The sequence below is a fragment of the Canis lupus genome, chromosome 6, assembly GCF_011100685.1.
Source record: "Canis lupus familiaris isolate Mischka breed German Shepherd chromosome 6, alternate assembly UU_Cfam_GSD_1.0, whole genome shotgun sequence".
NCBI lineage: Eukaryota > Metazoa > Chordata > Mammalia > Carnivora > Canidae > Canis > Canis lupus.
The window spans coordinates 32,407,173-32,431,919 of NC_049227.1; the positions used below are offsets into that span (position 1 = coordinate 32,407,173).

At 39.4% G+C, this 24,747-nt stretch overlaps 2 protein-coding genes across 5 annotated transcripts in view; one reads left to right on the forward strand and one right to left on the reverse strand.

The window, feature by feature from the left end:
• The window catches only part of ATF7IP2 (activating transcription factor 7 interacting protein 2), a 55,436-nt gene extending 33,928 nt beyond the window's left edge, over positions 1-21,508 (reverse strand). For 2 of the 4 annotated variants that reach the window (XM_038540404.1, XM_038540401.1), the window contains exons 1-3: positions 21,047-21,125; positions 5,196-6,040; positions 4,040-4,164 (exon numbers count right to left, since the gene is read on the reverse strand). In XM_038540404.1, the coding sequence (XP_038396332.1) occupies positions 4,040-4,164; positions 5,196-6,030 (960 nt within the window). In that variant the 5' untranslated portion in view covers positions 6,031-6,040; positions 21,047-21,125. Of the gene's footprint in view, positions 1-4,039; positions 4,165-5,195; positions 6,041-21,046; positions 21,126-21,172; positions 21,196-21,405 lie in introns of those variants that run through there. The other 2 variants (XM_038540402.1, XM_038540403.1) reach the window with 2 other exon arrangements.
• The window catches only part of GRIN2A (glutamate ionotropic receptor NMDA type subunit 2A), a 545,905-nt gene continuing 540,661 nt past the window's right edge, over positions 19,504-24,747 (forward strand). The window contains exon 1 of the mRNA XM_038540398.1: positions 19,504-19,933. The gene's annotated coding sequence lies outside the window, so the exon portion shown is untranslated. The remainder of the gene's footprint in view (positions 19,934-24,747) is intronic.

Genomic DNA, 24,747 nt, shown 5'->3' on the forward strand with positions numbered 1-24,747 from the left:
GCTTTGTTCTTTTCTAGATTTACTGTAACCGATAAAATACATTTTTTCATATTTTATGTTAATATTACAAGTAAGTTTTATAGAAGTTTGAATATCAAATTCAGCGAAACACACCCAGTATCTAAATATATTGATGTTAGAAAATAAACTTATTCTCCAAGGGCTAATTTTTGTTTTTTACAGTTTCAGCTGAATTCCATAATACATATTAAAGGTAAAAGCCTCTATCACATTTATTTTTCTAATGAGCATAAATGAAACCAAATATTCCATAAAAAGGAACTCCACTAATCTGAAAGCCAGAGACCAATGAAAATGGTTGGTTTGGTCTGTAGTAGATTACGATGCAAATTATGAAAGTCTGAGCCTTGATCTGGCCATTAACAAAAGCTGTATGACCTTTGGAAAGTCACACACTTTGCTTCATTTTCCTTGCTCACATGTGGGCAGATAATACAATGTTGAATGTGTGATGCTCACAGGATTTTTGTAAAAGTATAAAAGGTTAATATGTGAAAGAGCTCCATAAAACAGAAAAAAGTGAATTGATAAAAAGGAAGATAATCTATTTTACTTGAATAGCTTTTTTAGGGGGTGACTTTCTTATTGTTAAAATGAAAGAAGCCAGGCACAATTAGTTAGTGACTAATGCTATTTGGCATAATGCATGCTATTCTAATAATGTGTAGTAGCTGTCACATGAAACATTAATGCATTTCATTATCTGGCTGTTTTTTAGAAAACAGACGAACCTATTTTCAGGGAGCATAATTAATCTCAATGCCCACTGATACAAACAGCTCTGCTGAGCCATGTATTCAGAAACATCCACTGTAGTTTTTTGCTGAATTAGTATCCTCTCGTAAACTGCTTTCGTAACAGAGTAGGTCGTCTCTCTCAATAACAAAACCTGTCATGATACATCTGAGGTACTTATTAGTAATATTTCTATCTTTCCCCTAAATTCTTGCTTCTTGGTGTTTGAAATTGGAACACAAACCTTCTATGTTAAACTCTTTTATTATATGGATATCACCAGAATGATTAGGGATATTAAGCAATTTTATTTGATTAATCCTAAGGTTTTTCCTTCTCATTTGTCATTGTTCTTGCTCTTCAACATAACCATGTACTTGACTTTTTCTGTAATGCTTAATATTTCTTCAATGGTTTCTCAACATTATCATTTTTACTAACAAACTTTTAAGTATTTAATAAGTGCTCAAAAACACATTATTTTTACTGATAGGTGACCCCTGTTACCCATGTGTGGTTTTTCCTGCATGCTTGCTAGTTCAATGGCTAGGCTCAATATGTAAAGCTCATACTCAGATGAATCTTGGAGAAACTTTCTAAATGTCTTGAGTATGGAAATACTGTTTTGGGGATCTCTGGGTGGCACAGCAGTTTAGCGCCTGCCTTTGGCCCAGGGCGCGATCCTGGGGACCCGGGATCGAATCCCACGTCAGGCTCCCGGTGCATGGAGCCTGCTTCTCCCTCTGCCTGTCTCTGCCTCTCTCTCTCTCTCTCTCTCTCTGTGTGTGTGTGACTATCATAAATAAATAATTAAAAAAAAAAAAAAAAAGGAAATACTGTTTTGCTAACAAGAGGAGGCCACACAGTGTTTGTGAAACTTTCCTGGTAACACATGGGACATTTGCTAAAATCATAGATTCCTAGGCCCTAGCCTGGATTCACCAAACAGAATTTCCTGGAAAAAGGTCTGAAAAACCATCTAATTAACAGGCATCACTAGTAATTCTGATCAGGTAAGTCTGAGGAAAGAGTAGTCGAAAATGACAGTCTTCAACTGTTAGTAAGCTCAATAAACCACAATTTAAGCAAGAAAGTCTGAATCACTCCGGACAATTCAGATGGAGGCAGACTCTTAAAACCTGGTTATTTAAAAGTACTAAATGCCCATCCATAGGTTGTTACTCTTGATTAGAGTGGACATTTGTTCTCATTTAGTGGTGATGTTCCTCATAAAGAGGACACAATAACCTCCACCAAAAAAATACCTCATAAATGTCTTCTGCTGATAGTAATATATCCAAAATTATGGTATCAGACGGAAATCCTAGGTACAACTTGCAGATGACAGCCAAAGTATCCTAAAAATTGGACAAAGACTAGCAATTATATATTTCCAATCTGCCTCAACTTTCTACGATAGTAGGTAGAATGAAGAACTTGGACTTTAAAGGAGCGCCTCGTGGCTCAGTTGGTTAAGCGTCTGTTTTTGGCTCAGGTCATGATCCCAGAGTCTTGAGATCGACCCCCATGTTTGGCTCTCTGTTCAGGGGTGAGCCTGCTTCTCCCCTCTCCCCCTGGCTGCTACTCTACCTACCTGTGCTGTCAAATAAATAAAATCTTAAAAATAAATAAATATTAAAAACTTGGACTTTAGAAGAAAAACTCCTCTATACTTCATTAACTCAATTGGAATCAAGGAGGCCAAGATCCTTATAAAACCTCAGAAGAGTCAACAGCTAGGGGACTCTCTCAGAGAAGAACATCAGAATGATAATCCCTATTCCACTGGGATTCAAACAAAAAATCCAAAAAGATGTGGTTTAGAGACTTAAGTCTTTGGACAGGAATTAAAATATCAAGTTATGGAAAGCTAGCTATTAGGAGATAGGTGAAAAGATAGTAATTAGCTAAAACACCAAATGTCTCTGAGGAATGTGCAAGAAACTTCTGCCAGGGGTGGTGGTGGTGGTTGAGAAAACAAAATAAACTGCATTTCTTAAACCTCACTGGAAAGGACCATTTTCTGTGTCAACTCAAACCAAGTATTTTGTGAGAGAGGTAATAGTAATGAATGAAAACTAATTTTTCCATGCCAGTGAAACCAAAATATTCAGATTAAATTTTATCTTTATATGTCCCTATCAGAATTTATTTCTAAATTCAGCTACTAATTCCTGGGAGTAAGACACAGCCTTTTTCTTAAGCTAGATCTTTGTTCACCGTAATTCTATTAGTCCTATCCAGCAAATAATAAGACTTAGACATCTTTATTTTACTGTTCCCTTTGGTCTTCCTGGAAGAAAAGACAAGGTAGAAATGGAAAAACTGCTGGCTCACCTTAGATGCTGGTTCTGCAAGAGTCCTTCAAAAAGGTTTCCATTTATTTATTATGTGAGTATATATCCATATAACACGTAACTATATAGTAACTATATAGTTGTAATGGTCTGTTTTAGAAAACAGTAGTGTTTTCCTTCCTAAAACAGCAGGGTAGTTTGGTTCTGACATTAAGACCTATTATAGGTGACAGACATTAATCTATCATATAATGACTTTTAGCTGAATAATTCTAGTGGTAGTAAAATAGCAAAACATCATTAAAACAGGTCCTCATTACAGGACCTATTAAAATTGAATCTCATAAAAAAAATAAAAAGTAAAATTGAATCTCACACTTAAATTCAGAGTTGATCAGACATGGGAAACTAGAGTACAATGAAATAAAATGGGGCAAAATGAAAGCAAAATGTGCATTCAATGATGTTATAAAGCAGAGTCAGATAATGCAACATATCCATGTAAACCTGGAAATTAGGTCACTAAACCTGAATGCAACAGGACTTTATGACGAACTTCTGGGTTGTCTGAGTTTATGACACAGTGGTCAATTGTGATGAGGTATACAAACAGCTGAAGCTGCAGATCAGAGAACCCTAAGACCAGTACAAAAGAGATTGAATTATTCAGCAAAACTTAAGGTCAGACAATGTCTTTCAAAGAGATTTAAATGTAATGTTGACTAAAATGGTCCATTCTCTTTCTACTACAGCACTCTACCTAAACAGGATTCTCCAGGCTACTCTGCATAAGATTATTTTCAATTAACTGGAGATGTTTTGGTAATGTAAACAATTATCTTTCCCTAATACCTCCATCGTTTGATTCTACTTTCATACACCACCTTTGCACCAAGTGAAAGTCATCTGTACTAAATCACCATGGAGATCAATTAACTTTTACCATTTTTTTACTAATCAGAAGGTTTGAAGCCCCAATATTTTACCTGTTCTAGCAATGCTGTATGCTTTTCCAGAGTTACACAAATATTTTCATTAATTTGCTCTGAAGTTTTCATGCGCTTAACATTTTCTTTGTTTTCTGAAAACATCCTCTTCTTTTGATTATGGCCTTGGGGAAATGGAAAGATCAGAAGTAAAAATATTCCTTCTAAGGAAGGAAACAAGGGAATTCAGACTCTCTAAGGAAATAAACTAAAATGTGATGTCAGGCAGCATTTTTTAGCAAATGTAATTGTCTAAAAACTTGTGACAAAATATAACCTTCAAAAAATGATTCTATCAGGTTCCTAGGTAGGATTCTGGTCTCAGATACACTTTCCTTTCAACTTTAATACCTATTTAATACCAACAAAAACTGAATAAATTATAATACTTAATCCTCTAGTTACTTAAGCAGTCATACATCATTTTTATACAGTACAGTTACTTACGCAGTCTGACATTTTTTTTAATAGGTGATCCTGTTATTATTTTTAAGCAATTTTAAATCCATCTTGTTAAATGACTACGTAACCTACATAAGAACACAAATAAAATTTTATCCTAAGAAATGTTTTTTCTTTTTATTTCATTAACTTACAAAAACATCCTACTTTTAATGAAATTTACTTTTGTTACTTTAATGATTTTATAATTCTAGAATTTCATTAGTTATTCGATGTTTCTGTCACTCCATGCACACATGTATGTATTATCTATCACCTTACATTTGGCCTATGATTTACAGGTTAATTCTATGGAAAGAAATGAGTTCATCAACGATTAAAAAAAAAAAAAACTCTTTCAACTAGCCTCATTAATATAATAAATAAAACTTCAAATTAAGATGTAGATGAAATAAACCAAACAATCGCCCTATGTCACCTTTTTGATTTTTTTTTTTTTTTTTTTGTACTCTCAAGGCAAAGTGACTGATTCCTTCTTTGCCAGAATTTACCTCCTTTCAGATATGGAGGATACCGTTTCCCCCTCCTCACCCTAAATGGTTCAGAAACAAGACACTCTGAAACAATTATTTCATGATTTACTTTTCTCTTGGCTATATATGCTCTACTATTTCTATATCTGAGGCTAAAAATATCCCCCAAAAGGAAAGTGACTATTTTAATTTCTCTAAAAGATGCATAAGTATATACTTACTATTATTCCTACCAGTGTCAAGTGCTGCCAGCAGTGTTGAGTCTACACTTTCACAACTTGAAATGCTAGAATGACAGGTCCTACAGGATTCTTCACTTTTCAAAATAGCAGCAGCATAGTTACTGGAAATGACTGAATTGTTCAACTTAGGTACTTTATCAACAGGCACAAAACGGGTATTTGAACTTAAAATGTCATCTTGTCTTTTATCACATGACTCAGAACCGGAGTTTTCTAAACAGGAAACCATTTTGTTGATCCTCTTATCATCCAAGGCACTGTTTACTGTAGTTTCTGGCATTTGAACAACACCACTAGATACACTAGATGGACAATAAATGGGTTTCAGATTATAATCTTCAAGTTGTTCAAAACAAGATCTTGTTACATCTGTCTGACATTCAAAATGGTTTTCAGAAGTGTTTTGTGACTCTTTTGCCTCTTGTGTAAAGAGCTTCTTGGAAAATTCTGTTGTTTTTCTTGACTTTTGGTAAGGGCACAGAACTTGCTCTTCAAAGTTTTCCAATCTTGTTTCTGAAGCAACAATTTCTAGTGGTTTCACAATATTCTGAGAAAATACTTTACTATTCTCTGAGCATACTGAATTTTTGTTGGAGTCCAATAAGGAAGCATCATTTTCAGAATGTCCATATTTGCTACTTATGATACCAGTACTTAAACTCTGATTACCACTTGACACATTATTCCCAGTTGCTGTTTTCAGTGCTTCGACATTCTTCGACTTATTCAGGATCTCTACTTGCTTCCGGCAACTTGCAGGCATTGTTTTTTTGGCTTTTAGTACCTTGCGCTTACTTCTGTCTGGACTGGCCATCTTTTATAACCTAGAATTTAAAGTACTATATTTAGATGCATTTCTCTAATAGACAAAAGTTTATTTATTTGATGTATTAAAATAATGTTCAGACTCCCTCTAAAGTTTTTTTTAAAGATTTTATTTATTTATTTATTCATGAGAGACACAGAGAGAGAAAGAGGCAGAGATACAGGCAGAGAGAGAAGCAGGCTCCATGCAGGGAGCCTGATGTAGGGACTCGATCCCGGATCACACCCCAGGCTGAAGGTGGCACTAAACCACTGGGCCACTGGGGCTGCCCCCTCTAAAGATTTAGATAATAATTTTTCTTGAAAATTATATCCATTCTTACCTATCACTGAAAACGTACAAGTAACTTTAATCTTTTCTATAAATCTAAACTAAATAAATTCAAACTTTATATTGCTAGTAAGCCTCTACTTAATAAAAACCTGAAAATTTTATCTGGCTACTTTTTGTTTTATCACCTCACTGTCATAACCATTAAAGTCTAGTTTCAATAATCCAAGCAGGCTATACTTTACATGATGTAAAGATTAAATTCCATTTCCTAAAAAAACAAAACTCAATTTTTTGCAAAGAATTTTGCATTTTCTTTTTTTTTTTTAATTTTTATTTATTTATGATAGTCACACACAGAGAGAGAGAGAGAGAGAGAGAGAGAGAGAGAGAGAGAGAGGGGCAGAGTCACAGGCAGAGGGAGAAGCAGGCTCCATGCACCGGGAGCCTGACATGGGATTCAAACCCGGGTCTCCAGGATCGCGCCCTGGGCCAAAGGCAGGTGCTAAACCGCTGCGCCACCCAGGGATCCCTGCATTTTCTTTCCTAATGCTCATATTTCCAAAATAAGTGGTACTGCAGGAGTAATTCCCAATAGGAATATAAAATGAGCACTAAAGATACACAACAGGATGCCAGTTCAAACAAGAAAGCTAATTTAAATTTTATAATTATTTCTCATAATTTAGTAAAAACCTACATAGCAAAAAAAAACAGTTTAGAATTTATCTCTTAGGATCTACATCAAGTCTGATGTAAACTATAGGTAGGTATATAGTTTAAAGGAAATTACTCTGCCAAATTACAAGGCAATCAAAGGCATAAGAAATGAAAAGAAAAAAATATATACAGGCATGACAGTTATCTAACAAAATATAGAGAACTTTTAAACTGAAATGACAGAAGCTAGGACTTTTTAAGGCACAAATAACCAGTCAAAGCTACCTGAATAATTTTTTCATTTATCACATATCTTACTTGGAGCTTTCCTTTATTTTTTTATTTACCATATCATTTGATCAGGAACAGTCCCAGGATCTGTGAGACCTGAAGGTTGAGGCAAATATTTCTTTAGAACAAGAAAAAAAAAAATCAACATTTGTTGATTCATATTTTAAAAACCTGTCATTTACAGGGGCTCAGACAGTAAACTCCAACATTTCATCTCAGGGTCCTGAGTTCAAGCCCCATTTTGGGCTCCACACTGGGCATGGAACCTACTTAAATAAACAAACACCTCCAAAACAAAAACAAAACTGTCATATATTTTTAAAAAATCACAAAAACGAAAAAAGCTGCATACTTTCATTAAGGGCCTGATTCAATATAAGATTTTTTTCCTATAGGACTATTTGATTACCTATTTTTGTAGTATTTCCCAGAGAAAATGAACAAACTAAGTCTATCTTCTAGCGTAATTTTTTTTTTTAATGTATGCTCCCTGCCCAGCAGTGAGGAGCCCAACACATGGTTTGAACTCATGACCCTGAGATCAAAACCTGAGTCTAGGGGGTGTCTGGGTGGCTCAGTTGATTAGGCGTCTGCTTTGGCTTGGGACCCATGATACCTGGGTCCTGGGATTGAGCTCTGCATCGGGTTCCCTGCTCAGTGGGGAGTCTGCTTCTCCCTCTGCTGCTCCTCCTGCTTGTGCTCTCTCTCTCTCTCAAATAAATAAAACCTTAAAATAAAAACAAAACACAACAAACCTGAGCCCAGATCAAGAACTGGATGTTTAACCGACTTAGCCACTCTGGTGCCGCACAGCATAGGTGATTAAATTTTAATTGATAATCAGAATGCATGAAACAATCAGCTTCATGTAAAGACATTTCTTTTTGGTACTGCTACAGCTGTGTGCCCTATAAACACAAAAATTCTTGTTTTCTTTTAAAGGCAGGATTCCTAACAACAAAAAGTATGGTGAATTTTTAATATGCTATGTTATTATTTTTCTAACAGAGAAGTTCTTTTGACTGGAAATCCATGAGAACTAAATCCTCTACTTAGTTTTAAACATCAGGTAATTGGGGAATATTTCTCCTGACTACCTTCATAAATTTCAATTCATGGCTTCTTTATTCCTCATATATTTCAGGTACCAGGCATTGCAGACCCTATTCCCATCAAAAGCCAACAGGTAGTAACTACCTACTTTCAAAATTGACTATGAACCACAAATGTATCCTATTAAACCTACACTAAGTATATCCCCAATCACAAAATGCCTGAAGCTATTCTACTGCCAGGTGACACAAAGGTAAGAAGTCAAGATGAAGAGAGACAGTATTCTTAAATGATTACAGTTGAAATCCTTTGCCAATCATTTGTTGTATGAGTTACAAGTATCTTCTCTCATTTGTGGCTTGTCTTTAGATCTTCCTAATTTTTTAAAGATTTTACTTCTATATTTGAGAGAGAGAGAGAGAGAGAGAGAGAGAAAGTGAGAAAGCACAAGAACACGGTAAAAGGCAGAGGGAGAAGCAGACACTCTGCTGACCAGGGAGCCCGACATGGGGCTCAATCCTGGAGTTCTGGGATCATGACCTAAGCCAAAGGGCATATGCTTAACTGACTGAGCCACCTAGGTACCCCTGGATCTTCCTAATTTTAATAATTTCTTTTCTGTTATTGTTTAATCACTCTTGAAAAATCCTTTCCCACCCCTAGGTAATGTGTAACATAATGAAGCCCTCTGATAGTACAGAAGCCTTCTTCTGATCGAGATCATCTCAAGACACAGACCTGTACCATGACTATGCAATTAAAAATATATTAAGAGCAGACCTGAATGAATATATAATAGGAATACTTGGTCAGAGAGAATTAAATTAAATAAATTAAATTAAATATGAGAAAATTGGTCATAACAGCGTGCACCTTGCTAGCTGATAAAACATAGGGCACTACAGAGAGATACTCCATGTGGAAGTATGCTTAGGGAAAAATAAGTTAAACTGCCAATAAAAGGCTCAGGGAAGTTAAGTACTGGTAACTGCCTCTAAAGTAAATGAGACTTTAACATACTGTAGAGAGGTTTAGTAAAATTTATTACTGGGAAAATAAAAATAAAAGTCTAATTAGGGGATCCTGCCATCACAGAACTTCTCTCTTCAACCAGCTTGAATCCTTTGCTGTCAAATAAGCCACATTTTGTACAGATCTCTGGAATCATGGTACTTGTCCAGCAGCACAAGGTTGAAAAGAGAAGTCATCTATATTTTCTCAAGTTTTAAAGATCTGTCTTTCAAATTTGACTGTCTAATCCATCTAGAATTGATTTTAGAATATACTGAGAGTAAGGGATCTCATTTCATTTTGCCCTCAGGTATATAGTTGTTGGACAGTGTCCTATTAATTTTGAACTTTAAAATTATCTTTTATTTATCCAATGATATGACTCCTGCTGAACATGCTGTTGTCTATTTCATTAATTTGTTTTAGATGCCTCTTGTTAAACAATGAAAATATTTTAGCATAATGAATCTTTTAATAGATTTTAATCCAGTTACATTTAATATAATGCCACTTATTCTTGGTGTCCTGCCTTCTGATCTTCATAGCTTTCTGCTGCTATATTTTACTTTCTATTGTTATGAAAATGTCCTTTTTATTTTATAAAGTCTTACATATGCCTCAGGATTCCATGGATTCTAATATATTTTAAAGTTTTCCAAAAACATTTTAGCCAATGTTTCAATAACCATTTAATTTTTTTTAAATTTTTTTTTATTATTTATGATAGAGAGAGAGAAAGAGAGAGAGAGAGGCAGAGACACAGGCAGAGGGAGAAGCAAGCTCCATGCACCGGGAGCCCAACGGGGGATTCGATCCCACATCTCCAGGATCGCACCCTGGGCCAAAGGCAAGCGCTAAACCGCTGCACCACCCAGGGATCCCCTCAATAACCATTTAAGTAAAAAGTGAAACATTATTTAAATACACATTATCTTAAAGTATTCAAGGGGTGCCTGGCTGGTGCAGTTGGAAAAGCATATGACTTGATCTCTGGGTCATGAATTTGAGCCCCACGTTGGGGGTAGAGATTACTTAAATAAATAAAAAGTATTCACACTTTACATCCCAGATTTTACCTTACTTTTATGTTATATATACCTTCAAGAATTCTGGATATTTACATTCTGCTTCAGAGCCAAAATTGACTATTATTAATAAATCTGCTATAAAAATCAGGTATAAATTTCTGTGTAGACATGTTTTCATTTTTCTTAGTTATATGCCTTATGTGAAATTGCTGAATCATACTTTAACTCCATATTTAACCTTCAGAGGAACAAACTGTTTTAAAAGCATCTAGACCAATATTTTCACAATAGGGAGCAAAAGAGTGATTTTATTTTAATATCTCTTCATGACATTTGTTACTGTCTCTTTTTCCAGTAGAGTCATTTTGATGAGTGATGCGATACCTCACTGTCCTTTTGATTTGCATTTCCCTGATGGTTAATGATGCTGTTTATTGGCCACTTGTTTATCTTATTTATTCTGGTCATTTGCCCACTTTAAAACTGGGTTATTTGCCTTTTTATTATTGACTTATAAGAGTTCTATCTATATATTCTATATTTCAGTCCCATTTCACATATGATTTGCAAATGTTTTCACACATTCTATTTTCAATTTCTTGATGATATGCTTTGAAAAATTAAGGTTTTTAACTTTTTAAAAATATATAATTATTTATGGAGGGGGGCAGAGAAGAGGGAATCTTAAGCAGACCGCAAGCTGAGTGTGGAGCCCAATGTGGGGCTTGACCTCACAACCTTGAGACCACTACCTGAGCCAAAACCAAGAGCCAGAGGCCTAACCAATTGTGCCATCCAGGTGCCCCAAGTTTTTAATTTTGATAAAATCCAATTAAGTTTTTTATTTGTTGAGTTTTTGGTATAAGATCTAAAAAAAAAAAAATCACTGCTTAATCCAAGGTCATGAATATTTAATAGTTGTAAAATTTTATTGATCCATTTTAATTTTTAAATAGCGTGAAGAGGATCCATTTATTCTTTTGCATGTGGACAGGTGTTCCAGCACCATTTAAAACGGCCATTCTTTCCCCTACTGAATTGTTTTGACACTCTTGTCAAAACCAAGTAATTTAAATATTAAGTTTATTTCAGGATTCTCAATTTTATCCCACTGATATATAGGTCTCAACTGCTGTAGCTGTTAAGTTTTAAATTTAGGATGAGTTCTCAACTTTATGTTTTGTTTTTTGAGGATTGTTTCGGCTATTCTGAGTTCCTTGAATATGTGCATGAATTCCAGGATCAGATCAACAACTTCTGCAAAGAAGCCTATTGGACTTTAACAGTGAATTGTGTTGAACCTATAGATCAATTTAGGGAGTATAACTACCTCAATTCTATCAGGTATTCTGATCCAGGAACATGGAAGTCTTTCCATTTATTTAGATGTTTAATCTCTTTTCAAAGGTGTATTGTAGTTTTTAGAGTTTTGCACTTCATTTTGATACTGTTGTAAGTGAAACTTTTTTCTTAATTTCATTTTTGGACTGTTCATTGCAAGTACAATAGAAATACAAACAATACTATATATTGATCTGACCTGCAGCATTGTTGACCTTGTTTTTATCTGTTTTTTTTTGGGGGGGGGGAGGGGTTGTTCTTTAGGATTTCCTACAAAAAAGATCCTATCACGTGTCAGTAGTTTTATTTCTTCCTTCCCGGTCTTGATGCCTTCTATTTCATTTTCTTGCCTATCCTGACTAGGAACTCCTGTACAATGAGAATAGAAGTGGAAAGTGCGGGATCCCTGGGTGGCGCAGCGGTTTGGCGCCTGCCTTTGGCCCAGGGCGCGATCCTGGAGACCGGAGATCGAATCCCACGTCGGGCTCCCAGTGCATGGAGCCTGCTTCTCCCTCTGCCTGTGTCTCTGCGCCCCTCTCTCTCTCTCTGTGACTATCATAAATAAAAATTAAAAAAAAAAAAAAAAAGGAAGTGGAAAGTGCTGACATCCTCCTCTTGTTCTGACTCAGGGGAAAAACCTTTAATCATTTATACTTTAGCTGTGGAATTTTTCACAGATGCCCTTTATCAAGATAAGGAGTTTCCCAACTATCTCAACTTTATTTAATGTTTTTATCATAAAGGAGCATCGCATTTTGTCAGGAAATGTTTTAGCATCTATTATCATAATCATATTTCTTGGTTCCTTATTCTAATGATATGGTAGATTAATTTATTTTTGGTTGTGAAACCAACCTTGCATTCTTGGGATAAATCCTGCTTGGCCATGGTGTATAATCCTTTCTCTGTTGCTGGATTGAATTTTTTAGTTTTTTGTTAGTGATTCTTACATATATTCACAAGAGATATTGTTCTGTAGTTTTCTTGCGAGGTCTTTGATTTTGTTATCAGGAAAATACTGGCCTCCTAGCCTCACAGAATGATTAGGGAAAGGTTTCCTTCCTCTTCTGTTTCTTAAAAAAAAAAATCTGTAAAGAATTGTTATTTTTATGTGTTTTGTAGAATTCAACAATAAAGCTACCTGATATGAAGCTTCTCTTTGTGTTCTAATTCAATCCCTATACTTGTTATAGGCCTGTTCAGATTTTCTATTTCTTCTTGAGTCTGTTTTTGTTCATTTGAGTCTCTTTAAGTATTGGTCTATTTCAACTAGTTAACTGGCTGGAATAGAAGTGATTTGTTCCACAGTATTCTCGTAATTGTTTTAACTTCTGGAATGTCAGTACTAATGCTCTTTCAGTCTTGATTTGCTATTTGAATCTCTTTCATAGTCATTCTAGGCAAAGGTTTGTCAATCTTTGACCTTTTTTTGAAAAACAATTTTTGGCTTTCTTGATTTTCCGTATTTTTCTTTCTTAACTTTATTATTTTCTGCTGTAATCTTTATTTCCTTAGGTTTAGTTTGCTCTTCTTTTTGTATTAAGATTAAAAGGTTATTAACTTGAGGTTTTTAACTTTTATTTTTACCTTTTTTTTTTTTTTTTTTTTTAAAGTAATGGAGAGATGCCTGGGTGGCTCAGTGATTGTCTGCCTTCGGCTCAGGGCATCATCCTGAGTCCAGGGATCAAGTCCTGCATTGGGCTCCCTGCGAGAAGCCTGCTTCTTCTCCCTCTGCCTGTCCCCACCTCTCTCTCTCTCTCTGTTTCTCATGAATACATAAATAAAATCTTAAACAACAACAAAAAAAAGTAATGAGAGTCCAGCATGGAGCCCAACGTGGGGCTTGAGCTCACAACCCTTAGATCAAGACAAGCTGAGATCAAGATTTGGATGCTCAACGGACTGAGCCACCCAGGTGCCCCAAGAACTCCTTTTTAAATATAGGTATCCATCACTACAAATTTCCTTTATAAAGAAAAAAAATGATTATTTTAGACAATGTGTGTGAACACGAGCAGGGGAGAGGGTGAGAGGATTTAAGCAGATTCCCTGTGGAGTGCAGAGCCCAATGAGGGACAGGGCCTGATTTAAGGGCCTGAGATTGAGACCTGAGCTGAAACCAAGAGTCAGACACCCAACTGATTGAGCCACTCAGGCTCCTTAACTACAATTCAAAGAATTGCTTTAATTTCACTACAATGTTTTGGTGTGTTATGTCATTTATATTCATTTCAAAATATTTCCTATTTTCTTTTGACGAGTTCTTTGACACAGTGGTTATTCAGGGGTTGTTTAATTTCCATATAGTTCTGAATTCCTAAAATTTCTTCTTGGCACTGAATCCTAATTTCATTCCGTGATCAGAGAAAGTACTTCATTCATTTCAATCCTTTTAAGTTTGCTGAGGTTTGTTTTATGGCTCTGTATGTCTGTACTGGAGAATGTCCTATATACAGGAGAAGAATGTTTTTTGCTGTTATTTTGTTTACTGTTTCACAAGATGTTCTCTTAGGTCTAGTTGGTTCATAGTGTCATTCAAGTCTTACTGATCTCCTGGCTAGTTTTCAATCCATTATGAAAGTGCTGTATTGAGGCTGCCAGTCATGATTACTGAATTGTCTATTTCTCCCTTCAATTCTTGTCAATACTTGCTTTACATATTTTAGTGGTGTTATTAGGTATATCACACACACACATATATACACATATGTATATGTGTGTATATAAATATATATAACTGTGTGCGTGTGTGTATATATATATACAGATATATATATATATATATCTGTTCTAACTTCTGAAGGACTGACTGGTCCTTTTATTATAAAACATCCTCCTTTATCTTTAGTTAAATTTTTGTTTTAAAGTCTATTTTGTCTGAAATCCATATAACCACACTTTCTTATGGTTGCTCTTTGGACAAAAGATCTTTTTCTATCCTTTCATGTTCAACATATTTGTATCCTTCAAACTGAAGTGTATCTCCTGCAGACCGCATATACTTGGATGCCGTTTTTCCTCCAGTCTGAAAATCTATGACTAGATTGTTTAATCCATTCACATTTGATATTATTGATAGTTTATGTCTCATTTTACTTTTTGCTTTTTTATGTCCAACATCTTTTGCTTCTCTATTACTTCCTTTAATGCCCTAGTTATTAGCTTAAAATGCTTTGTAAGTGGTATGGAGATTTCATATTTATGGGGCACCTGAGTGGCTCAGTTGAGCATCTGCCTTCAGCTCAGGTCATGATCCTGGGGTCTTGGGATCAAGGCCCACATTAGATTCCCTGCTCAGCTTGGAGTCTACTTTTCCCTCTCACCTGCCCCCTTACTTGTGCTCCTACTCTCTCAAATGAATAAAAAATCTTTAAAATTTCACAGTTCTGCTTATTAGAGAAATATAATCCGTGTTGTAATTGATCACATCTCCAATTAATTCATTAGATGCACTTGTTTGAATCTTCTATGTAGGTAATGTCATGATTTTCTCTTGCTAATCCTTATTTTTTCTTTCTACATTTAAAACCTCCAATATATGAATAGGCATGCTGTTAGTGTTGTTTCTCTCATCAAATCAAACTTTGAAAAAAAAAAACAAAACAAAAAAAAAAAAAACAAACTTTGACAAGTGGCACTTCATCACTAAATATGGTTTTTGTAATAATTTTTGGAGATACACTTTATTGCATTAATAATCACACCTTTATTCCTAATTATCATGAATGTAGTATTTAATCAAATCTTTTCATATCTATTTAGATGATCATATAATCTCATGAGATTATATATTTTATAAATTTCCATTATTTTGCATCACACTGATACATATTTTAAATTATTTACTCTATCTTATTCCTAGATATTCCATATTCCTGGATTCAATTTGTTAACATTGTGTTTAGGAATTTTGTATCAATGTTAAGAGAGAGGAGTCTAATTTTCCTTTACTGGGTTTTTACACCAAGGTTATGGTGACCTCGTAAAAGTCTAAATAAAAGACTTTCTGAAGAGTTTATGTTTACAGATGGTATTACTTCTTTCTTAAATGTGAGAAATAATTCACCATAATACCATCTGGGCTTGGAGTTAACTTAGTGATAAAGGTTTTCAACTATGATTGAATTTTTAAAGATAGACACAGAACCATTAATATATTTTGCATCTTTTTGTTCCTTTTAGTTGTTTTCCCTTTCACAAGAATTTCAAATTTATAAAGTTCTTCATAATATTCTCTATATTTGTAACATTGGCAAGATCTGTAGTACTTTTCTTTTTAAAAAATGGACGGGGGTGGTGTCAGCGCAGGCCAGACTCCAGCTGTCTTACCACCTGCACAGCCTTCTCATCTGGGCAGATGTCAGCACACTGAGTGAAGTCAAAGTATATTTGCACCCATGGGCACCGGAAGTTGGTTTTGCAGCAGGCCCAGCCCCAGTGGTTCAGCGGGTTGAAGTCACTCTGGCCCGTGGCTGTCTGGCACAGGGACTCTGCTGTTGTTGCTGCTGCCACTGCTCCTTTGCCCTTATAGCCAGCAAAGCTTCACTGAGCCTGGTGTAGTGTTCTTTTTATCCTTGATATTAGTGATGTGGGGTTTTTTTTCCTTCATCATTCTTACTAGAAATTCGTCCATTTAATCAATACTTTCAAAGCACTGATGTTTGGCTTTCCTGACTTCCTACTGTACACAGTATTCATCATTTCCTGTTGGCATTTTATCTTTAAAGATTATATTTATCTGAGAGAAAGTGTGTGCACACAAGGGGGTGGAGGCGGGGCAGAGGGACAGAGAGAAGCAGACTCCTCATTGAGAAGGGAGCTTGACACAAGACTTAATCCCAGGACCCCAAGATCATGATCCATGTAAAAGGCACTTAACCAACCTAGCCACCCAGGTAACCTCCTGTTAACACTTTAACTCCATTTTCTTCAGGTTTTGTTCTTTTTCCACCTTGGGATGAAAACTCAGATCTTTAGTTTTCCATTCTTTTCCCCTCCTTACTTTACACTTAAAGCTATTAACATTTTCCTCTAGTTCTGCTTTAGTTGAATCCCACATTTTTTGACAAACCCTATCTCAATTTTAACATTTGGTTCAAAATATTTTCTAGTTTCCACTATAATTTCTTCTATGATCTGTGGATTATTTTAAAACATTAATATCAAGGTAATTGCAGATTCCCTATTTATATTTCTGTTGAAAGTTAGCTTAATTGTACCATAATTGGAGAATATCCTCCAAAATGATTTCAATCTTCTTATTTGTTGAGTCTAAGTTCACGGTTAATTTTTCCAAAAGCTCCATATATACTTGAGCAAATATGTCTTCTAACATCATTGGGGGTGGTATTATTATATGTAAACACCAACTAGCAACTAGTTCAGATTTTTTTGTTGTGCTGTTCAAAATCTTCCAGCTATTAAAAACACTGATTGTGGGTTTGTCCACCTCTTTTAATCATTGTGTTTTTTCCCTTTATATAATTTGAAGCATTTAGTAGATACTGATTTATTTTCTCTATTGCTGGTGATGGATTGAGAGATTACGAAATCTCTCATAATGCTTTTGGCTGATAGTACATTATCAACCCTAAAATAGCAATTCTTGTTCTATTTTTAAAAATGCACTGGACCAAATCTTTACCTTCCCTTTACTAAAAAGTGAAACTTAAAAAAACCAACCAGACTGAGCTACCCAATAAAACTTGTTCAAGGAAACACAGTTTGGAGCCAGCATTTAATCCTCAGATTTTAAGACTCAAACAAATCTTGTATTGAAAGATTAAGTCTGATAAGGAATTATGAAGAGACAAGGTTATCTTCCAGGGTATACAATGGTCAACAAAATGACAAAACTTGACCAACTTGTCCCAAGTGACAATCTCATGATTATAAACTAATCCTTACAACTCTAGGTGTGGTCCATGGACCAGCTGCATTAGCCACTTTCTAAGTGCTGTCAGAATTTTGCTTTAACTTCAAAATTTTAACAATTTAATACCATAAAAGTCTAAGGTGTTCATAATAAAATGAAGTAGTTGCTTGTCAGCATTCCTTAATGCCCAGTGGCAATCAATTTTAAATGATTTAACAACTTGTTTTAGATCTCAGGATTTTAAAATATGTTCACACTAGTTACTGGAGTTACAAATTCTAACCATTATTAAGTCCCTATGTTTACAGAGGAGATTTAGCTCTTTTCTACACCCTATATGCCTTATCATATTTATAGCTAATATTTAAGTTTTAGGCAAATATTTTCTATATAATCGGAGTATCATGATTACATTATCTTTCCTATTAGATCTTGTTTTTCCTGAAGCTATTGATAATTTGTCTCCTGATTTCCTATAATTCTATCCTTAACTGTTTTAAAATTAATCACAACTGTCAAGTATCCTTTTCCCTTTTCCCCACTCCTTCAAGGTCATGTTTAAAGATCATCTCTTCAATAACGCCTTCCTCCAAGAGAATGACTTCCTTATGCGAATATTCCATTACAAACATATTTTTAGTAATGAGCTTTGAGAGCAGAGCTGTTTTATTTACTTTTATATCCTAAGGAAGATGATGCTCATACAGCTTTATAAAATGCTGATTAAATGTATGCTACCATATAAAAATTAACTTCTGGAAAGCCAACCAGGGTTATTTTTCCCTTAAAGTACCAAAAACAGCCCTCAGCAACTTTTACCATAGCTATTTCCCATCAGCAGCACTGTACACCACAGAGTCACAGAAGTATATTAACAGTACACTTAGTGCATTAGATACATTTAGTGCATCTACATCATTAAATTTAGGAAGGTTTGTCAATGAACATCCTTCATATCCCACGAAATTTAATCAGGAGTTCAAAAACTCAAACTACATCTTATTATCTCTCCCTACCAGAGAGTCAGTTATTTCTCTCCAAATATTGCCTGACTACGATCTTTCTGTCCTACTGAGATTGGTAAAGCTGAAGAGTGATAAGAAGTTAGGTACCTGAGTCTAGAGTAATACATTTTAAAGGTGTATGTCAAAGTTTAAGACTCAGAGAACAGGGGTGCCTGGGTGGCTACATTGGTTAAGGGTCCCAGGAACAGGTCACCAGTCAATTTCCCCCGCTCAGGAGGGAATTCTGTTTGTCCCTCTCATACTGCCCCTCCTCCTTCCCCTGCTCCTGCTCTCTTCTTAAATAACATCTTTAAAAAAAAAAAAAAAAAACCTCAGAGGACTGAGTATGTAAGTGATGCAAGAATAGGAGACAAAATAAGGTATAGTTATTTTTTAGATTTACTATAATCTTCCTCAACTTAATGAGAATTAACACTCTTGCACATTCAGTTATAAAATTCATCTTTATTTGTAACAGATGACGAAAAATCTGATTACATGAAATGCAATACATTTGTACCCACCCACTACAAGATAATTACAGGGCATGCACAAGCAAAGGTGTGGGGGGCACACAGTATTTTCATACCAAATTCAAGATATTGAGTAGCAAGGAAATACAGTGGACAGAAAGCCGAGGTGACGTACAGGCGTCAATAAGGTAAAGCAGCAGAATTCAAGATGTACCCAGCCAGACGCGCCAGGTCTTGGAAGACGGAATTCATTTCCGACACGGCACTGTCCGTGCCTCTCTGTTTGGGGGCAGAAGTCGGCCCTAGGAGGTCTGTAAAAATCTGCAGACAGGACTGCGCGTTAGGTCGACTTTGATTCGGGCCAGACCCAACAACTCTCCAGCTGCACTGCAGGGCCCACTACGCAGGCCTACTTCACAGAGGCCTGAACTCCACGTAATCAATCCTGGATTCAGAGGCGCTGCCTTTTTGCATTCTCAATAGCTCTCGCGGGACAGAAGTTACGCCTTGACTGCTCTTCACCGCTTGCTTTGCAAACACCTGCGTCTCGCGGGTGGCTTAAAGGGCTACGAGTCAGACTCAGGACAAAATCCTTGCGGGGCGAACACGGACGCCCAGCCTGCCGAGACCGCACAGCCCGGCTGCGGAGGACAGGACGCAAGCCCTTGCACCGCTTCCCTTCTAAGGGGCCTCGCGCACACACGCGTCGCTACGGCCGGCGGAGCGAGCTCGGCTTGGAGCCCCCGACAGGCAGCGGCTTCGTCTTTCAGGCACCCAAACAGGCAAGGCGGCGCGGGAAGGCACGTTTTTCAAACCCTACCGACCGCTTCGTCCTCTCTGCACTGCACACTGCCTCCAACTTTGCCAGAACGGGAGGCAGAGCCGGTAGGGGGATGGACGAGGGGAGGGATAAATGGGGGTGATGGAGGGGGGTGGATGGGGGGTGGAAGGGGATGGATGGGATGGAGACGGGTGGATGGGGGAAGAATGGGGGATGGATGGGGTGGAAGGGGGAAGGATGGGGGATGGAGGGGGCTGGATGGGGGATGGAGGGGGCTGGATGGGAGAAGGATGGGGGATGAGGGGGCTGGATGGGAGGATAGGGGATGAGGGGGCTGGATGGGGGGTGGACGGGGGAAGCATGGGGGATAGATGGGGTGAATGGGTGATGGAGGGGGGATGGAGGGGGGTGGATGGGGGATGGAAGGGGATGGATGGGATGGAGACGGGTGGATGGGGGAAGGATGGGGGATGGAGGGGGCTGGATGGGGGATGGAGGGAGGGTGGATGGGGAAAGATGGGGGATGGAGGGGGCTGGATGGGGGATGGAGGGGGATGAGGGGGCTGGATGGGGGGATGGAGGGGGGTGGACGGGGGAAGCATGGGGGATAGATGGGGTGGATGGGTGATGGAGGGGGGATGGAGGGGGGTGGATGGGGGATGGAAGGGGATGGATGGGATGGAGACGGGTGGATGGGGGAAGGATGGGGGATGGAGGGGGCTGGATGGGGGATGGAGGGGGCTGGATGGGGGATGGAGGGAGGGTGGATGGGGGGAAGGATGGGGGATGGAGGGGGCTGGATGGGAGAAGGATGGGGGATGAGGGGGCTGGATGGGGGGATGGAGGGGGGTGGACGGGGAAGAATGGGGGATAGATGGGGTGGATGGGTGGTGGGGGGGTGGGTGAGGGGATGGAAGGGGGTGGGTGGGGGGATGGATGCGGGGGCGGATGGTCGGGGGCAGACAGCAATCTCAGAGGCGGAGGTAGGCACGGACTTCACCGTGGGCCTTAAAAGCGAGGGCGGAAGGGCCCCGTCGGCGAGGGCTGGAGCCACGTGCGCGCCAGCCCCGCCCCAGCCGCGCCCCAGCCGCGCCGTCGGACCCCCGGCCAGAGCAGGGCCCGCCTCGCCTCGCCTCGCCCCCCACCGCCCTCTGTCTGTCCCGGCCCCGCCGGCCCCCGCTTGGCCCGCCCAGCCGCGCCCCCGACGCGGTACTTACGCGGAAGTTGGAATCCCCGGGCCGCCGCCGAGTCCCTCGGGAGGCGCGACCCCGCCCCTCCCCCGCCCGCCCCGGCGGGGCGCACGCCGCCGCCCCCCGCCCGCCCCCTCGGGAAGCGCCGCGGACCGTGCAGCCGCCCGCCGCGGGCATCTCCTCCGCCAGTGGGAGCCCCGGGGCCGCTCCGCTCCGCCCCGCCCGCCGCCGCCGCCGCCGCCGCGACCGCGACCACGACCACGACCGCCCGGCTCGCGCGGCGTCCCCGGGTCACTGCGGCCCGGCCCTGCAGAGGCGCGCGGCCCGCGCAACCGCCGACCCGGCCAACCGCCGCTCGCGCGGGGCTCCCGCCGGCGCCAACGTACCTCGGGCGGCGCTCGCCCGCCGCCTCCCGCCACGGCAGCCCCGCCGACGGCAATCGCCGCGCACAATGAGGCTCCAGCCAGCGCGCGCCGAGGTGAGTCTGCCCGCGCCCGCCCCCCGCCGGAGGCGCAGCCAATGACGGCGCCAACATGCGGCGGCGCAGCCAATCAGGGGCGCCCGGGCGGGGTGGGCGGGGCTGGGAGGGGGCCGCGGCCGGAGGTGTGGAAGTCGGCTGCGGGGTGCCGGCAGCTCGCTCCCCGCCATAGCCGCCGGGGCGGGGGCGGGGCCTGAGGAGGGGGCGGGGCCTGGGAAGGGGGCGGGGCCGGGCTGCTGCTCCGCGGAGCTCGTGCGACGCTGTTGGCGTTACCAGGGCAACCTTGTTTGCAAAAACCCATTTGAATGTTCACACTCTGGCCTTTAGCATTTTATTTACCGGGATTGCGGAGTTGGGGGGGGCCGCTCCTTAAATTGTGCGAGCCGGGCCGGCGGGCCAGGCCCACCCAGTGGCATTTTCTGGAGTTTCCTGCAGTTTGTCCTGGGAACCTGCCCCTCTCCCACCCCCCATCCCCCACCCACCATGCACCCCCCCCCCCCCCCCCAGGCTGCATTGGGTTTCCTGAGGCGGTTAATGGCCCTCGGTGGGATTGCTGTGCGTCCAGGCAGTCCTGAGTGCCCTCTCTGTGCTCGAGGCTGACCCAACGAACAAGGGTCAGTTGTGCGGTAAAGCCCTTCTGGTCGCCAAGAGAGAGCTGCCCTGCCTTGGAACAGTCACTGGCCACGAGAAAAAGGAGAGGAGGCCTGACATTCCAGCAGGCTGGGTCATGAGCACAATAAAGTACCCAGTGGGTTCCCAAAACCAGGTCCAGGGATTCTGGAAGGGGGGGAGGGTGTCCGCAAAGTCAATACTATTTTTTTTTTAATAGACGTTATTTGTCCCCCTTACCCCCCCCTTTTTTTTTTTTTTTTCCCATTTTCGTTCCAGTGGTCTCAGGTGTGTTCAGTGGATTTTTCTAGAAATTTCTGGAAAAGTGTTAGGTGCTATTGCAACATCTACAAAGGCAGAAACAGACACGAGAATCCGATGATCTGAGGTCAAACACTAAGGAAATGGGCGAAAAATGCAAACCAGCGCCAATCCTTGCACAACTGTTTTTGTTTTGGAAAAATGATTTTCAATATAGTTGAAGAGTATACATAGGGTTGCTGAGAAAAAAAGAGAGGGTATGGGAGGCAAGTGAATTGGAGCCAGATAAAGAATTTGGACTTAATTCAAAGAGTGAGAAGTAGCCTTTAGAAATGTCATGTCCATTTAGGGTAATAGTATAATTGTGTGCCTTTTTTTTTTTTTTATTTTAAAGTAAGCTGTATGCACAACATGGGACGTGAACTCACGACCTTGAGATCAAGAGTTACATGCTCTACAGGCTGAGTCCACTGGGCTTCCGACTTATAAAACTGTGACACGACAACTGAGCATTGTTTTAAGCCACTAAATTTGTAGTGATTGGTTACGGGGACAATAGAAAATTAATACTAGCATTCTTTCTCATACCCCTCTCAGCAACCCCAGGGCCACGGCTAGAATCCTGGGAGCTGCGTTTCCCAGATGCCCCATGGCCACTGTTCTGTATTTATTGTCATTTTGCCAAGTAGGACAACGCTTTCTGAGTTTTGGAAAGTAGAAGAAAGACAAATTGCCATTCTGTATATTTTGCTTGGGCTTTGGCTCTCTTCCCTGCCAGTCCCTGCTTCAGTGATATAAGGCAGCTGTGACAATCAAATGTGTTTTTTTCTGAACTTTTTTGGCAGCAACAGCATCAGCTTCCCTACTCCTTGGAACATAGAAGCTGTGGCTCAAATAAAACCAATGTAACAGTCACCCTCTGGCCCTTCCAAAGGCTTTTTTCCTCCTAAAGAATTTTAAGCACCAAATTCTCTGCACAAAATATCATTATGCTTGACATTTCTGCAGTGGTTTCTATTTTCTTGATTGTACTCTAAACTATACCTCAGTTTCCTTATCTGTAAAGTGGAAATTACCAATACAAGAAATATAGTAAAAAGTTACCTCTTAGAAAAAGGGGGGGGGGGGAAGCAACCGTTTAGAATTGTTGCATGGATTAAATTACATGGATTAAATCCATGTAAAGCCTATAATAAAGCATTTAACACACAGTAGGTGCTCAATGAATGTTTATCACTATTTTTTTGTGGAGAGCTATTCATGTGATTACTAAATGGGCACTACTAAAAACCAGTTTTTTTTGCCTTTTTCCTAACCTATCTGTCAACATTCCTACCTTAACATACACGTTGGGGTACCTGGATGGTTCAGTTGGTGGAGAGTGCGTCTCAATGTCTAAGTTGTCGATTTGAGCCTCACTGGGTGTAGAGCCTACATAATTAAGAAAAAAATATTTAAAAAACATACAAATTGTTACTACTTTATCTACTGGAGAATTTTAGCAGCCATAAAATACAACGTCTGAAGTCAATATTATAAGGGTGCTGGGGTGGCTAGGTTGGTTAAATATCTGAATATCCGACTGGTAATTTTAGCTCAGGTCATGATCTCAGGGTGGTGAACTCAAGCCCTACATCAGGGGCTATGCTCAGGGGGAGTCTGCTTGAGATTCTTTTCTCCCTGTGCCCCTCCCCTTGTGTGCATTGTGCATGCTCTTTCTCATTCTCTTTCTAAAATAAATATATCTTAAAAAAAAAAAAAGAAGTCAGGATTATATATGGTTCTCAATACTGTAGACTGAAGAACATTTCTGGAGTTAGACAATTTATTATTATCTTGAAGTTTTTTTTGTTTTTTTGTTTTTAGTATGATTATTGTGATGGTTAAAATTTATGTGTCTACTTGGCAAGGCTGTGTGCTCAGTTGTTTGATCAAATACCATTCTAGATTTTGTTGTGAATATATTTTGTAGATTTAATGATAGCTACAAATCAGTTGACTTTAGATAAAGCCAATATGTAAAGATGAAATTTGTGTTGAGATACAAGGGGAGGGAAGGAGCTGTATAAAAGCAGGGTTTGTGTACTATTGAAGTTAAGGTGATATTAATGCAAAATAGATTGTAATAGGTTTAAGAGTCTATAATCTCCCAGGGTAACTAGTAAGACAATAACGTTTAACATGTTCAGAGAAAAGGAAATGAGAATGGAAAAAAAAGGTACACTATAAAAAAATCATGTAAACAGAAGAAGGCAGGATTGGAGATACTGAAGAATGACAAGAAAAAAAGAGAGAAATAGCAAATGGAGAACAATAAGATTTTCCTTATCAGTAGCTACTTTAAATGTAAATGGATTAAACTCTCTAAAGGTAGAGATAG